This window comes from Trachemys scripta, chromosome 7 (assembly GCF_013100865.1).
Source record: "Trachemys scripta elegans isolate TJP31775 chromosome 7, CAS_Tse_1.0, whole genome shotgun sequence".
Classification (NCBI taxonomy): Eukaryota; Metazoa; Chordata; order Testudines; family Emydidae; genus Trachemys; species Trachemys scripta.
Window position 1 is genome coordinate 103,947,062 of NC_048304.1, and position 16,685 is coordinate 103,963,746.

At 39.1% G+C, this 16,685-nt stretch overlaps 1 protein-coding gene across 2 annotated transcripts in view; it reads right to left on the minus strand.

The window, feature by feature from the left end:
* The window catches only part of DOCK1 (dedicator of cytokinesis 1), a 538,770-nt gene that overhangs the window by 470,366 nt on the left and 51,719 nt on the right, over positions 1-16,685 (minus strand). For both annotated transcript variants that reach the window (XM_034776839.1, XM_034776840.1), the window contains exon 2: positions 11,678-11,761. In XM_034776839.1, coding sequence (XP_034632730.1) covers positions 11,678-11,761 — 84 coding nt within the window. The remainder of the gene's footprint in view (positions 1-11,677; positions 11,762-16,685) is intronic.

The following is a 16,685-nucleotide window of genomic DNA, read 5'->3' on the forward strand; positions in this document are numbered from 1 at the left end:
TTTCTGGGTTCTGAACTTGATACCTAGGGGTCTGATTTGCTAAATTGCTGAGCACTCACAGTTGCAACTGAAATCAAATGGAGTTGTGCTTTGAACATACATGCATGCCGACATCCCTACACACACAAATGCCCCCCGCCTAGACTCTATCTCTAGCATACCATACAATACTAAACACTCTGAAAAATCAGGTCCTAGTACTCTCAAATTGAGTATCCCAAGTAAGGGGACACTTTTGACCATACTATCTTTGTGCCTCAACTCCTGTTCTGTAAAATGGGGATAATACCGTCCTCTCACCTCATGGGAGTGTTCTCAATATTAATATTTTTTGTGAAACACACTGATTCTATAGTGATGAGCACCAGATAAAAGTTCATAAGGAAATTAATAATTCTATCTTCAGAGCTGGGCTTGATTAGTATAACATATGGGGCGACATGCTGACTGATGGTAAAACAAAATATTGAATAGCTGCCCATTAAGTGATCCTTGTCCATCCTGTGCTCTGAATGAGACAGGGAAAAAATAGTACATGACTGTGTAATTTAAGATTATTATTGCATATGCACAAAGGGGCCAGATTAAGCTTGCACTGGCAACATTAACTCTGGCATTTCCTAACTTCTGAGTGCTTGATTTTACAACCTTAATAATATTTTTAATGTAGTTTACTTTGTGTGCAATTAGATTTAATTTAAGATGATACTTTGCTCAATTTAGAAACCTGGTTTGTTTTTTGTCTAAAGCAGTGATGGCAAACATTTACCCTCACGTGGCTAAATGAAGACCATCCTAGACAAATTACAAAATTTCCTCAATGGACTCTTTTATTGGCACTTTATTTTAGGCAAATATCAGTAATGGGAAAACTGGCCCAAGCTTCAAATGATTCCCAAGGTGACCTGGATTTTGAAAATCTTTTAATTATGTTGCGAACTATGCCTAAACTTTTTAGAATGTCCCATGACCAATGTTGTAAGATTTAATTTATTTTTAGGTATGCGTCCAAAAGAATCCCAAGTGAGAAAAACCTAACGTGCACACACACTAGATTTCACTAGCCCACTCTGCAGAACATTAAATGATATACAATCCCAGTACTGTACTTTGTCCTAAACAGTGCCTTCTCTTTGTTACACAGTCATCTAAATCAAGCAGGATAAATATCCCCTAAAAACTTGAAATGGCCATTGCCATTACAGGTGAACATGAGGCAAGGTCCACAAATCAGATTAAACTAGTGGTTCTCAAAAACTTTTGTACTGATGACCCCTTTCACATAGCAAGCATCTGAGTGCAACTCCCCCTTATAAATTAAAAACAATTTTTTATATATTTAACACCATTATAAATGCTGGAAACAAAGCGGGGTTTGGGGTGGAGGCTGACAGCTCATGACCCCCCATGTAATAACCTCGCGACCCCCCGAGTTTGAGAATGCCTGGATTAAATTTATTAAGAGAGCCTTGTTTTGAAAAGCTGATATTCCAGTTGAATTCTGAAAAAGAAAATGCAGGTACTGTAATGTGGGATTTAAGGAAATACTTCTAAAGCTAGAATAAAGAGACCTGAAAATATCCTGTAACTATTACTAGGATGTCCCTTTTATAGGGTTGCCTTCCAGAATTTTACAACAACAACATACTCAATGAAAAAAATATCAGGAATAAATTCCTTGAAAGAACTGGTTTTGGAATTCCTCCCCCACCTAAATCAGTTCCTCTTGAGGCCTGAATGACCTCTGGAAAATATTAGGTCATGAAAGTTAAAGGATTTTTACACCTTTCTTTTCAACAGTCATTGAATTTAATGGATAATTTCCACTGGCTGTTTGTTTGGTTTGCCCATTACACCAGAGTGAGATTAGGTTAATAGAACTAGAACCAGATAAAATATAGATTAGAAAAGTGTCAGGTGTTTTGTTCTAGGAAATTTTTCTTCAGACTACAGCCCTTCTTTTCTCTTGTACCAGGAAAAATGCATGTAATTGCATAGGTTTACTTTTTTTTTTTTTAATATATTATTCCTTTAACACTCGAAATTACAAATGTGGGAGGGAATTTTCTAGTTGAAAAAATGTCTCTATGCTTCTGCCTAAAGAAGAAAGCATTAAACTTAACTTTTGTAATTTGAGAAGATTAGTTATTCCCTCTGATTAAATTTTAAAATTTAGTCTAGTGCATTCCTGAAGAGCCTGGCTTCCTTGAAGGGAAGAGAAATTAACTTCAATTTTGATGGTGAATTTGTGTTTCATGCTCTAAACCACAGAGCTTTTCTAAAAATTATAGCAGGATACATGCTGTTTGCAGCAAACTTAATAGCCTTGAAAGGATGCACATAGAAAATTAAGTGTAGGTTGACTTGAAGACACTTTTTTTTTTTTTTGCATTCCAAAGGACTACTTATCCAAGAAAAAAATTCATTTTAAGCGATAAAGAAAAAGTCAAATATTATTTAAAATGTAGACTATACAGGAACAAAAAGCAACCCTAGCAATCCAACCTAATATAGCCCAGCAAACTGATTTAAATTAGATACATACAAGTGGCTAATATAAAATAGTATCCATCAGTTCTGTCCTTCAAGTTAGCTTTTTATAGTGTCCCAATCTGAGTAGTAAGCCCATTTTACTTTCCCTAGAATACTGAGTGGGAAGGGTTGCAGAGATAAACCTCCAAAACAGATGGATGATCATCTTATTGTGGTGGAGAACAGAGACAAAGATAAGTCAGTTTTAGAGCAACTTGTCCAAAACTCAGATTCAAAATTAAGATACTTGTAAATCTTTGCTGATGGCTGTTGAAATGAAATCTTCCTGGCAAGTTATTCACTATAAAAAAATAATTACTATATCTCCTACTGTGAAAAATTATGGTTTTGTCAGCCTTGGTCTGGAAAGGAAACAGAGGAAAATATTCCAAAGCATGGAATAAGTAGATAGGAAATCGGCAACATTCACAACTTGTTTAACAACGTTAGATGTGTCTTCTTCTCTGTATTTTTTAGATGAAATCACATGAGACAGAGGTAGAATCTTCTGTCCCATAGTTAATACCCAATGATCAATCTTGTGGCAATGAGAATGTGGTTAAGTGGAGAAAGCGGCTGTTTTATCAGACCAATGAAGAGCAAATCAAGGGAGGCTCCATCTTAAAACAAAACAACAACAAAAATCTAGTCCTTAAATGGGTTAATGTATCTGGTCATGAGACAGATATGCTTCCAAAGGAGCAACTTTGGCCCTGGAGCCCCCACTAGCACCACAAAACCTTGCTTAAAAATGGGATCATTGTAACTCAAAATGAAGCATATTAATGGTAACTTCAATAAATGGAATTATAATTTCTTGTGCTTGCTCCAAATTCTTCATTTGACTATCCTCAGCACCTTCACCCATCATATCATTTAAGGAGAAGGAGAAGAAATACTGGACATGATTTTAAAACAGGGTGGGCAAACTTTTTGACCTGAGGGCCACATCTGGGTATGGAAATTGTATGGCGGGCCATGAATGCTCACAAAATTGGGGGTTTGGGTGCGGGAGGGCTCTGGCTGAGGGTGCAGGCTCTGGGGTGGGGTTGGGGGTGAGAGGTTGGGGGTACAGGAGGGTACTCCACTCTGGGATCAAGGGGTTTAGAGGGCGGGAGGGCGATCAGGGCTGGGGCAGGAGGTTGGGGCACAGGAGGGGGTCAGGCTCTGGGCAGCGCTTACCTCAAGCAGCTCCCAGAAACAGCGGCATGTCCTCTCTCCAGCTCCTATGCGGAGATGCGGCCAGGCGGCTCCGTGTGCTACCCTGTCCGCAGACGCCCCCCCTGCAACTCCCATTGACTGTAGTTCCCAATCAATGTGAGCTGCGAGGGAAGCGCTTGGGGCGGGGGTAGGGTGCGGAGCCCCCTGGCTGCCCCTATGTGTAGGAGCTGGAGGAGGGACATACCGTTGCTTCCCGGAGCCATTCGGAATGGGGCAAGACCCCGATCCTGCTCCCCGGTCGGCGTGCCGGAGTGGGGCAAGCCCCGGACCCCACTTCCTGGTGGGAGCTTGAGGGCCGGATGTGGCCCCCGGGCCATAGTTTGCTCACCCGTTTTAAAACAAGGTCTGTAAGCAACTGCATAGCTATTTTGTGTGCAATTACTGATTTGTATCCAAATGACCAATTCCTTTGGCATGCACAATTATCTGATTTGCATATGCCGTTACGGTAACTCTGCATGACTAACAAAAAAAAACTTCAGACCAACAAATTGTAAAGCATGTCCTGGCACACATGATCAAAATACAGTACAGACTGAGGCACATTAGGATGAGTGTTCCTCCTAGGGATGACTGCAAAGTGTCATTACAGGTGGTGCAACTGAACCCTTTTAATTATTTTTCCCTCCCCTGCTCTGCATCTGTATTGCTAGACTGAAAAAGATCATGGAGATAGAAGCTGGAGAAAGAATCCAGCACAGATATTAGAAAACAGAAAAATAAAACCAGAGCCTCGGAAAGCCCTTAGGCATATGCTTAAGTGAGGCCTAGACACCCAAGTGGCTGACACCTTATGAATGTGTATAGTATTTTATAATCATAAATTAGATATAAAGGGATTCATACAACAACGTTTATTAAGAGTGCAAACTTCAAGACAGCAACAGCAAATTATGACAATCACATGTTCTAAGGGGGGGTAGGAGTGGGGCACCAAGGAGTTATGTACACAAGATATTAATGTCCTTAAGCATACAGTAGGATTCCAGAATAGTGTAATTTAGTCTGGAGGATTAGTTTAAAAAAAAAATCAAACAGAGATGATGATGGGCGATCACTCGTTACAGAGTATGATCATCTTCCTTGGGAGTTATGGGTCCTCAGGTGGCTAATAAGGCCAATCCTTGAACCACAAGTTCTATTACAATGAGGGCAGATATTTTCAGGCTCAGCAGGAGGCTGTTGACCATGACTGGAGAACAGTCTCTCCTTTCTCCTGAGCCTCTTGTCCTCTTCGGCTTGTCTGCGAGAAAGTTCAAAATGCAGGGGACCATCACATAGGACTTCACTCCATTTTAAGCGATCTGGGCAAGCGTCTCCCAGGTATTAATGTCAATATTACATTTTTTTAGGTTGTCCTTCAGCAAGTCCTTATAACGCTTCCATTGTCCACCCACGTTACAGTACCCTTCTTTCAGCTGAGCGAACAGGACCTGTTTTGGGATGCGATGATCTGGCATCTGGACAACATGACCAGTCCAGCAGAATTGCTGATGGATGATCATTGCCTCGATACTAGTGGTCTTTGCCTCTTCCAGAACACTAATATTGGTGCGCCTGTCTTCCCATTTGATCTTCAGAATCTTATGAAGGCAGCGTTGACGGTGCCTTTCAAGGACTTTCAAGTGCTGTCTATAGGTTGTCCAAGTTTCGGACCCATATAATAGTGTTGGGAGAATAATGGCTTGATAAACAAGAAACTTGGGGTCTGTTCGAATGTCATGATCTTTAAAGACCCTGTGCCGTAAACGAGAAAAAGCTACACTGGCACAGCTTGGGCGATGTTGAATTTCTGCATCAATATCTGCCTTGGATGAAAGAGGACTTCCAAGGTAGAGGAAATAATCGACATTCTCCAGTGCCACTCCATTGATTTTGATAGGTGGGGCATGTAATACCTCATTTGGAGAGGGCTATAGAGCACTTTAGTCTTCTTGATATTAAGAGTGAGACCAAGACATGCGTAAACATTGACAAACACATTCAAGATCGTTTGAAGGTCTTTTTCAGAGTGGGCAAAGATTGCGTTGTCATCAGCATACTGGAGTTCCGCAATAGATGTTGTGGAAATCTCACTCTTGGCTTTCAGCCTGCTAAGCCTGAAAAGCTTTCCATCCATTCTGTAACTGATTTCAATGCCAGCTGTAAACTTCCCAGCAATTAGGTAAAGAATGACAGCAATAAAAACCACAAACATGGTTGGAGCAATGATACAGACCTGTTTGAGTCCTGTTTGTACTTTGAAAGGTTCACTCTAGGAGCCAGTGCTGCTCAGAACAGCCGCTTTCATGTTATCATGAAGCAATTTTAGGACATTGATATATTTATCAGGACATCCAATCTTAGAAAGTACAGTCCAGAGGGCACGGCGATTCACTGAATCAAAGGCTTTAGTTAGATCAATAAAAGCCATGTACAGTGGTCGGTTTTGCACCCGACATTTTTCTTGCAGCTGCCATTTTGTGAAGATCATATCCGCGGTTCCACGATATGGTCGGAAATCACTCTGTGACTCTGGTAAAATTTCTTCTGACAGGGACAGAAGACGGGTTGCAAGGATCCGCGCCAGAACTTTGCCTGCAGGGGCTAAGAGGGAGATACCACGATGATTTCCACAATCCACTTTATCCCCTTTCTTGAAGAGGGTAACAATCAAGACATCCCTCATTTCATTGGGTATCTCCTCCTTTATCCAGATTTTAAGGATAAGCTGCCGAATTAGCTCTGGTCCACCGTTTTTGAAGATTTCAGCGGGGATCCCATCTAGACCTGCTGCCTTGTTGTTCTTCATCTGCATGGTGGCACTGTGCACCTCATACAAATTGGGAGGGTCTCCAAGCTAGTCTCTAAATGGTCACTGAGGGATTCGCTCAAGCACTTCATCTACAACCATAGAATTATGGTTAAGGAGATCTTCAAAATGTTTTTTCCAGCGAGAATTGATGGCTTTGTTGTCCTTCAGAAGTGTGGTTCCATCCTTAGAACAAAGAGGATTCATACCATGACAAATTGGCCCATAAACAGCCTTGGTGGCACTAAAGAAACCACATGTATTGTGGATGTCAACGAAATGTTGGAGTTTTTGAGCTTTCTCAGTCCACCATTTGTTCTTAAGTTCTCTGGTTTTACGTTGTACTTCCATCCTCGCTTTGACATGGCCTTCTTTCTTTATATTACAATTTATGTCATTCTGCCAAGCACAAAATGCCATTCTATTCTCATTGATGAGTTTCTCAATTTCAGCATCATTCTCGTCAAACCAGTCCTGATGTTTTCTGGTGTGGTAGCCTATGGTTTCCTCACAGGCATTGATGATTACTGCTTTCAACTGGCTCCAATGTTCCTCAATTTCTTCTGGAAACTCTGAGCTTTTCTTCTAAGACTGCTTGGAAGTGGTTATGCTTAAGAGGTCCTTCAAGTCTTGAACCTTCAGTTTGTATCTGACCTGCTTCTTTTGCAGCTTCCATTTGGGAGCGACCTTAATTTTCATTGTGGATCAAATAAGGCGATGATCAGTCCAACAGTCATCAGCACTTGTCATTGCTCTTGTGAGAAGTATGTCACTATGATCTCGGGTATGAACTATGACGTAGTCGAGGAGATGCCAGTGCTTTGACAGTGGGTGTTTCCAAGATGTTTTGAACTTTTCCTTCAGTCAGAAAAGGGCGTTTGTAATAATAAGTTCATGTTCAGCACACTTGGTCAGGAGCAGAATTCCATTTGAATTACTTTTGCCAGCTCCTTCTTTCCCGTCGCCACTCACCGATCGCCACCGGACTTTTGACTTGTGCAAATGTTATTTTCCTAAAAACTGGAAGATGCCTGTGCGGGACTTCTTTTAAAGTGGGGAGACTAGTGCACAACAGTCACCACACTACCCTTGACAGATAGAGGACTTGAAACCAATGGCATGGACACCGTGACGATTGGAAATCCCCTATTTGCTGCAGCCTTCATCCACCTTCACTGCCGTTGTAACATTACACAACAGTTTCACCTCCACTGTGCAGTTATCCTCCGTCTGCTCTGCTGTTAGGGACTTCTTGGATCACACTTTGTCTGGAACCTCGCCCTTAACCGTTCTGCCATGTACTCCAGGCAGCATCACTCTTTGGGTCATTGAGACACGTAAGCCTCTACACCACTACAAGGTGGTGATCCACGGAGAGGCCAACAGAGATAGCAAACCACCAGCAAACTACCTTTATGTGTGCTATTTATTAAGAGAGTTTAGGAGTACCTAGTGCAGAGATTTAAAAAAAAAAAAAAAAAGCTGACCCATGCAGATCAGCACAGAATTCTAAAAGGACTATTATATAAGGGCATTTGTAGAACACTTCAACGGGATACCATTACTCTTGTGCAACTGACATCAATGTCTTTTTTTTTTTTTTTTTCCTTTTAAAAGTTTATGCTTGGTAGTGACAGTAAAAATAACTCTTGGACAAAAATCAGGAAACCAAAACTTTTGCATTGTTTCTCTCTGTTCCTGACAGCAATAAAACACATTAATGTAGAGGTTTTTATTTCTACTGTCATAATAAAGCAACAATTAAGTTTGAGATTAGGCAGCAGCTTAAGTCAAAATCACTAATTCATTTAGTTAAGAAATTTGTGCAAAAAGCTGGGAAGCAAAACCTCAACTCTTAGGCAAAACATGCACCCGGAAGGTCAAAGAATTTTTCTGACACACTTTCCTATTATCAGCATCACAAGTCCCATTTTACTGCATCACAACTGCCAGGAAACTGACAGGAGACAGGTTAATTATAGGATGCCGGTGATTTAACAAGTTTCTGTTTAGGGTATCTGGGAAACAAGTTTAGTGCAAATGCTGAGAAAGTCTAGAAGGATACAGTCTGAATATTGTTTTAAAGGAGTGACCAGCAGATCAAACAGGTGGAAAAACTGCTTGGAAGTGGCTGCTCCTTTGAATGACAGAACTAAGGATTATAGCCTCCTATTTCCCAATACAGAGGATGAGTAATGATCAAGCATGGTAGGAAGCAGATCAGCCTTCGGAGGAACATTATTTTATTTGAACTTCTTTTTAAATAAACCCAGCCAGCACTGTTGAGGCCTAATAACCATTCGATGTGTGTGTGAAGGTCATTCTATTATCCAGTCTAGGGAAAAGTGAGTCATCTCACTTGTCCCATTTCATCTGAAGCATGCAGGGGGTTCAAAAAGTATAAAATTTTACACATCTATGATAGACAGATGCTACCTGTGTCACAGGCAAGCTTTAAACATGCTGTCCAAGCATCAGTGTTATTCACATATTAGGAAAATGTATCCATTATCATAGAAATCATAAAATCAAAGAACTGGAGGGGACCTCGAGAGATCATCTAGTCCAGTCCCCTGCACTCAAGGCATGACTAAGTATTATCTAGACCATCCCTGACAGGTGTTTGTCCAATCTGCTCTTAAATATCCCCAATGATGGAGATTCCACCACCTCCCTAGGCAATTTACTACAGTGCTTAACCACTCTGACAATTACGAAGTTTTTCCTAATGTTCAACCTAAACCGCCCTTGCTACAATTTAAGCCCATTGCTTCTCGTCCTATCCTCAGAGGTTAAGAACAATTTTTCTCCCTCCTCCTTGTAACAACCTTTTATGTACTTGAAAACTGTTATCATGTCCCCTCTCAGTTTTCTCTTCTCCAGACTAAACAAACCAATTTTTCAATCTTCCCTCATAGGTCATGTTTTCTAGACCTTTAATCATTTTTGTTCCTCTTCTCTGGACTCTCTCCAATTTGTCCACATCTTTCCTGAAATGTGGCGCCTACAACTGGACACAATACTCCAGTTGAGGCCTAATTAGCACGGAGTATAGCGGAAGAATTACTTCTTGTGTCTTGCTTACAATACTGCTGCTAATACATCCTAGAATGGTGTTTGCTTTTTTTGCAACAGCGTTATACTGTTGACTCATATTTGGCTTGTGATCCACTATGACCCCCCAGATCCCTTTCCGCAGTACTCCTTCCTAGGCAGTCATTTCCCATTTTGTCTGTGTGCAACTGATTGTTCCTTCCTAAGTGGAGTATTTTGCATTTGTCCTTATTGAATTTAATCCTATTTACTTCAGACCATTTCTCCAGTTTGTCCAGATCATTTTGAATTTTAATTCTATCCTCCAAAGCACTTGCAACTCCTCCCAGCTTGGTATCATCCACAAACTTTATAAGTGTACTCTCTATGGCATTATTTAAATTCACTGATGAAGATATTGAACAGAACCGGACCCAGAACCGATCCCTGTGGGACCCCACTCATTATGCCCTTCTAGCATGCTTGTGAACCATTGATAACTACTCTCTGGAAATGATTTTCCAACTAGTTATGAACCCACCTTATAGTAGCTCCATCTAGGTTGTATTTCCCTATTTTGTTTATGAGAAAGTCATGTGAGACAGTATCAAAAGCCTTACTAAAGTCAAGATATACCACATCTACCGCTTCTCCCCATCCACAAGGCTTGTTACCCTGTCAAAGAAAGGTTGGTTTGACACGATTTGTTCTTGACAAATCCATGCTGACTGTTACTTATCACCTTATTATCTTCTAGGTGTTTGCAAATTGATTGCTTAATTATTTGCTCCATTATCTTTCCGGGTACAGAAGTTAAGCTGACTGGTCTGTAATTCCCCGCATTGTCCTTATTTCCCTTTTTAAAGATGGGCTCTATGTATTATAATTATGTATAATTGTACAGCATTCAAATATTCCTGTTTACATGTGTATTTAAAAGAAATGTATAATAAAACTGCAAATATTTAAAGTACAGAGTATGCAGATTAATTTTCAGTGGACAGATTCCCTCTCTACAGCTTTGACAGTATCAGGGGTCATTTACTGCTAGTGCAAACTGAATTCATTAACAAATTGCTAGCTGATGAACAGTTAGTATATTCATTGTATAAGTTAACCAAATTAAGGTTAGTTGATCCAATTAGCAACTTTCCTATTTTACTAGATCTACATAATAAAAATCACCATGAATCCAATTTCTAAAACAAACTTACCGCCAGTATTAATTTTTCTTCCCTAACAGATTCTTTGGCAGTGACAAGCGGAAATTTTAAACCCATGTACAAAGGCAAATCACATATCCAAAATACAGAAAGTTATCCTATTACTGTGATGATTTCTAATTTTCTTACACAAAAGCCATCTAGATCACTGCTTCTCTTCTAAGACACATCATACAACTGACTGAATGAATGAGAAATCAAGGATATGTGACCCAAAAAAAAAGGTTGTACTTAATCATTGCTATTTGATCACTCAACAGCAGCAACACTAAGAATTTTCCCTCATTCTCAAATTAAATATTTCTCAAGATAAATTACTATTTTATGGGAATCAGGGAGAAGTACTAACTGAAATTTATGTTGTATGCAATATTGCTACTAGTTCTCATCAAAATTAATATACCACATTTTATTTAAAATGTTGACTGAATAAGTCGCATAGTAGCAAATGTTTCTATTTTACAAAGAGATATGAATAATTTAGAGGGTAAATAACTTTCAAATTAAAATTAACACCATTAAGAAGCAGACAGGTCTTGTGCATTATCTGAGGATATCTAGAGAACATCTATCATTTCGCTAACCACTCAACAGATGTTACCATTGATCCATACAAATTAAGGGTGAGAGAACATTTATCTTGCATAGAAAAAGAAATTGTGCATTCAGAAAAAGATATTCATTAGGTATTTTATCACCTGCCTCTTCATTTACATGTAGCACTTGTTAATTCTGTCCCCAATACAACATTTTATTAGTCATGAAAAAAATAGTAGTTCACCATCTGCTAAAATAGAATGATATGTTATAATCACACACACAAGAGCAGTGTGACTGTATGAACAATGGTTTTTAATCAAATATGTGTTTTACTTACCTTCATATGTTTCTAATATATGTACGGTGTCACCTATTTGTAAGGAAAGTTCATCTGCTCCCCTTGAATCATAATTATAGAAAGCTAGAAAGAGAGAATACTGTTATTAGCACACAGAAAAATAGCGCAACTTTCAAGTTATTGATTTTTACTTCTACACATTTGAAAGTGACTTTACACCACAGTCAGCCTCTTGACACAATATTTTATACTGGCTTTCTATATTTTCAGTACTATTCTAATCCACTACTTCTTCAAATCATATGACATACCAAAAAAAAAAGCCACAAGTCATCTTTTCACTCAGTTTCTAACATCACAAATTAGATAAAATTAGATAAAATATTTTTGCAGTTATGTCACAGATTCGTTATTTGAACCAATACATGTTACTGTAAATATAATTCCTGATTTGCTTTTTTCATAAAAATATGTATATCCTGGAAAACAAACCTAACGAAGTATGTAAAAATACTTTGTGTTAACCTCATGAGGTTTTATAATTAACTATATTATTTTGTCCTTCACTGTCACTTTTATAACAGCTTTATTTAGATACACTTGTAAAATGTTTAGAAAGCTTGATTTATGAATTTTTTTAAAAATATTACTAAAATACTAAAGAACAATCTGTGTTTCAGGCCGTACACTAACAAACTACGCTTTTATTGCATCAATACTATATCCTAAAAACAAAAACCAGGATTAAATAATTGTGCGTATAAATTAGGCACGTTCATTATTAGCAAAGGCTAGTTATGAAAAGCAGAGGGTATGAAATTTTGAATGAAATACCTTAACCCTCACCTGACTTGCAAGAGAAGGCCAGTATCCCTGATTCTATTTTATTCTATTCAGGTTCTTACACTTCACCCATCACTGGTATCAGATTGTCTGACAGCAGACCAATGTTGTCCTATAATTACCACTAATCCAGAAGATTTGTCAAACAATAAAAAGGAAACATTTATGTGCATACAGTGAAGTGTTGTTTTTTTTTTAAATCTGCTCATGTAAGCTCAACTTGGACATAAAAAAAATTACCAGGAGTGTTTGTTTTCACAGAAATTTCCAGCAGTCCCAGATAATTGTACCAAATATGGCAGATTACAGTAAATGGTGAAGTGCAGTATCCAAGTATTCACTTGCTGTCAATGTTCAACTGACAACGTCTTTGGTCACACAAGGCATCATAAGCAGTAAGGGGCTGGCTGAATGGAGACTTAGTGCTCGGCAAACTGAAGTGTGAATCTACAGCGTTCTAGTTTGCCATGCACTAAATGGCCATGCGGATCCTGCCACCATATACTAAAAGTTCCATAATGTGCACATAGAACTTTTATTACATGGAAGCAAGGCAACACAACCACTTCAGTGCACAGTAAACTACAGCGCTGTACGTTCACATCACGGCTTGCCGTGCACTAAATTAGTAGACATGTCCATGCTATATTCAGTGTAAACAGTTGACAGTAGTATAAAAATAACTGATACAAGGGAAAAAAAGGGTTTGCTAGTGCAAAGGTTCTTCTCAAACCATATTATACTATGAATACATCTACATGTCTTCTGGTAATACTTTCATTTATTGTACCTCCTTGTGTATTGTAATCACTTTGACAAGTCAACAACCGTCTGCATTTAAAAATTAATTAACAAAATGTCATCATAAACCTATACAATTCATTAGCATTCTTCTAAAAACTATGCTCTAGGAATTATTTTGGGGAAGTTCTATGGCCTGTATCAACAGGAGGTCAGACAAGAGGGTCACAATGGTCCTTTCTGGCCTTCAAACATACGAATGCCAGCAGCACAGAAAATCATGCAAAAAATTATAAATAGTTTGCAAAGAAATTCCATAAATATGAAGTGATAAAGATACACAAGTCATGTAAAGGTATCAATGTCAATTTAATGTCATTTTATTATAACTTGTGAACTCCAGCTATAGGCTGCTAAAGTCTCTAACCAATAAAACACCAATGAACCCTGTGCAAGTGTATACCCAGATTTATCTTACACAAAAATAGTACAAGCTATGCACCTACAGACCCTGCTAAAGTGTCCCTAAAATGAACACTGGAAGTTAGCTGCTGTAAATTGCTAAGGCTCAAGGGCAATGCTGAGCTTCACATGACTGCATGCATACATTGTTCATTCTCTGCTGGACCTCATTCCTGTCTGAGGAATAATTTCAGAAAGATTAATTGTTTTGATCAGATGGACAGTGGTAAGATGTTCCAATGACAACTCAAAGAAAAAAATTCAGAAACACAATTAAGTAAAATATATGACTTTACATCAACTATTTAGAAACTATAGTAGGTTTTCTGAAGTGCTAGCTGACAAAAAGAGTGAAGTCTTTGAAGTTCACCCCCGTTCTTGTTTTCTTAGCAAAACTTGAAATAAAATAGTTGAACCTTTGCTGTTTTGGGTCAAACTAGGGATTCCAACAAGAATAGATTTCAGACATCTGGCATCTCTGCAAATTCCACAATCTTGTAGAAAAATGCATCCCATGCAACAGATATGGCTTCAAAAGTTATAGGAGGCTCAATAGATACCAAACTGAATACAGCAGCTTTTTCAAACAACACAGTTGCTCAACATGGTAGCGTCATGACTGAGGATGTTTCAAGAACAATTGCTTTCAAAACTTATGTTAAAAATTCCCTTAGCAATTCAAAGAGATGAAGCAACCTCCATCATTGGTGAAGAACAGAGTCTAGGGCAGTGGTCCCCAACCTTTTTCGTCTGGCGGGCACCAAACAATGAGCCACGGAGGACCGTGGCTGCAGATGAGCATCTGCTGAAATGCCGCCGACAAGCGGCATCAATAGGCGTCGCTGCCGAAATGACGCCGACAAGCAGCGTCATCCAGATTTTCGGCGGCATTTTGGCAGCGATGCCTCTGGATGACGCTGCTTCTCAGCGGCATTTCGGCAGATACTTGTCCGCCAGCCAGTACGCTGGCGCACTTAGATGCCCTGGCGGGCGCTTGGGGACTCCTGGGCTAGGGTATGAGAATTATGTATCCAATAGTTCCCTTCAGGAAGGCTTGCTATTTTATAAAGCTGCGCTAGGACAAACAGAACAGGGGAAAGCTCATTCAAAACATTTCAGGAGGTAAAGATTTCTGTATGTGCTAGGATTACTTTATTGCAATTGCATGGATTGTGCCATAGCGAAGACAGGTAAGAATAAAGCCTGGTCACACAGATCCAAAACACTGAACTTCATGCCTCTGGGCTTTGTTTCACACACTACCAAGATCATGCTGTTAAGAAAATGCCTGAAAACCTGTGCCGAGTTATTGATGAAGCTGTTAAAACACAGAACTTTATTCAAGACTGAATGCTCAAGCTTTCTCACTGCTCTATTATAACTAAGATTCCCTTCAACCAAACTGGCAAATTTCAGAAATTTGATAATCAGGATGAAATGACAAAGGCCAAACTCCTCATATGGCTTCACAGGCCTAGACTCCAAATATGAAAAGCGTGTGTGCTCCCCAAGGGGACAATCTGTTTACACTACCTTTTTACAGACTTCAGAGCTTGGCAGCATCACAAGGAAAGCCCTTATTCCCATTTTTTTTTTTAATATGATTATCTCATTGGCATGAATCTTATTGCTCAGTCTGTTTTCCTTAATCATTTCTGAAAGAACCATATCAAAACATGTTTTTCATGGTAGTCAGCCATTTATCACCCTGTCTCCGTTAGCTTCCAGATAGACTTGTTTCTTGAAACAGTGTAACTGTTGACAATAAAGTTCTTAATTACCCTTTGAGATTTTGATATATTCCTTTTTTTTTTTTTTTTTTTTTTTAAGTTCCACTTTGATACATTCAGAGGAGCCCGACATGGGTTGCTTTTTCAACTGACCTTTTGTTCTGCAAAAGGTAGACTTTAGAGTTAGCAAATGAAATGCCAGTAACATATAAATGAACATCATAAAATATAAAACAAAGCAAATAAGGAACAGCAGACACGACACCTATTACAGGACTCTGAAGGAATACAGGAGATTGTTTAAGGTAACAAAATAAAATGTTTCGATAGAACTGTCACAAAAATAAATTGCAGACTTTTACTGGAAACTAAGCACTTCAGCAGTATTTAAGGTCAACTTTAGGGAACAGTACAGTTCTACTGACATCAAACCCAGACAATGTAATTAACCCTTAAATAGTGAAAAATTTTCACTTTTTAATTAAAAACAGAAACCTCTGCTAAATATCTGAAGCGTGACATTTTAAAAACATAACTACTATTCAGCAAAAGCGTTCCATGAAAAAAACATTAACAAAAAATTTTTGTGAACAGTTCTGAACAGTGAACTGTTAACAATGGGTACGTCTGGTTTCCTAAACAGCAGTACAAGGGACACTCTATTTGATTATGAGCCATCAGAAATTTTCCAGTTTATCCGTGTTAACAGTTTGTACAGCCCAATGCCGTATTTTTAAGGATTGGGTGCCTAACGTTAGACACCTAAATTCATACTTAAAACTCCTAAGGGAAAGTGGTCTGATTTTCAGATCTGCACTTGTAGGTCTGACTGAAATCAAAAGGATCTGTGGGTGCTCAGCATCACTAAGATAAAGATGTCTTGATATTTTTCCCTTCGGAGGCTAAATAAGGATTTATGGGCTTAACCTTAGGCACCCAAGTCTAAAATCTTTGGATCAAATGTCTTCCTTTACCCATCTCAACTAAACAATGTTAATAGGACAAAACCCACATGTGGGTAGGAATGAAAGACATTAAATCCATGTCGCTGGTTCTATCTGTTTTCCCTTTATTCCCCTTAAAACCTAAACGTCTTGCTTAAACAACCCTTTCAGCGGACAGGGGGCTGCAGACGGGAGTTTGACAGAGGGAGGCTTATGATGGTTAGGAAGACCCGCAACACCTGTGCCAGCACTGCTTCTGTCTCCTCCACCTGTGCCTGTAGCCAGACAGAGCGCCTGAGCATGGATGCTTCTACCCAGATCCTGCTG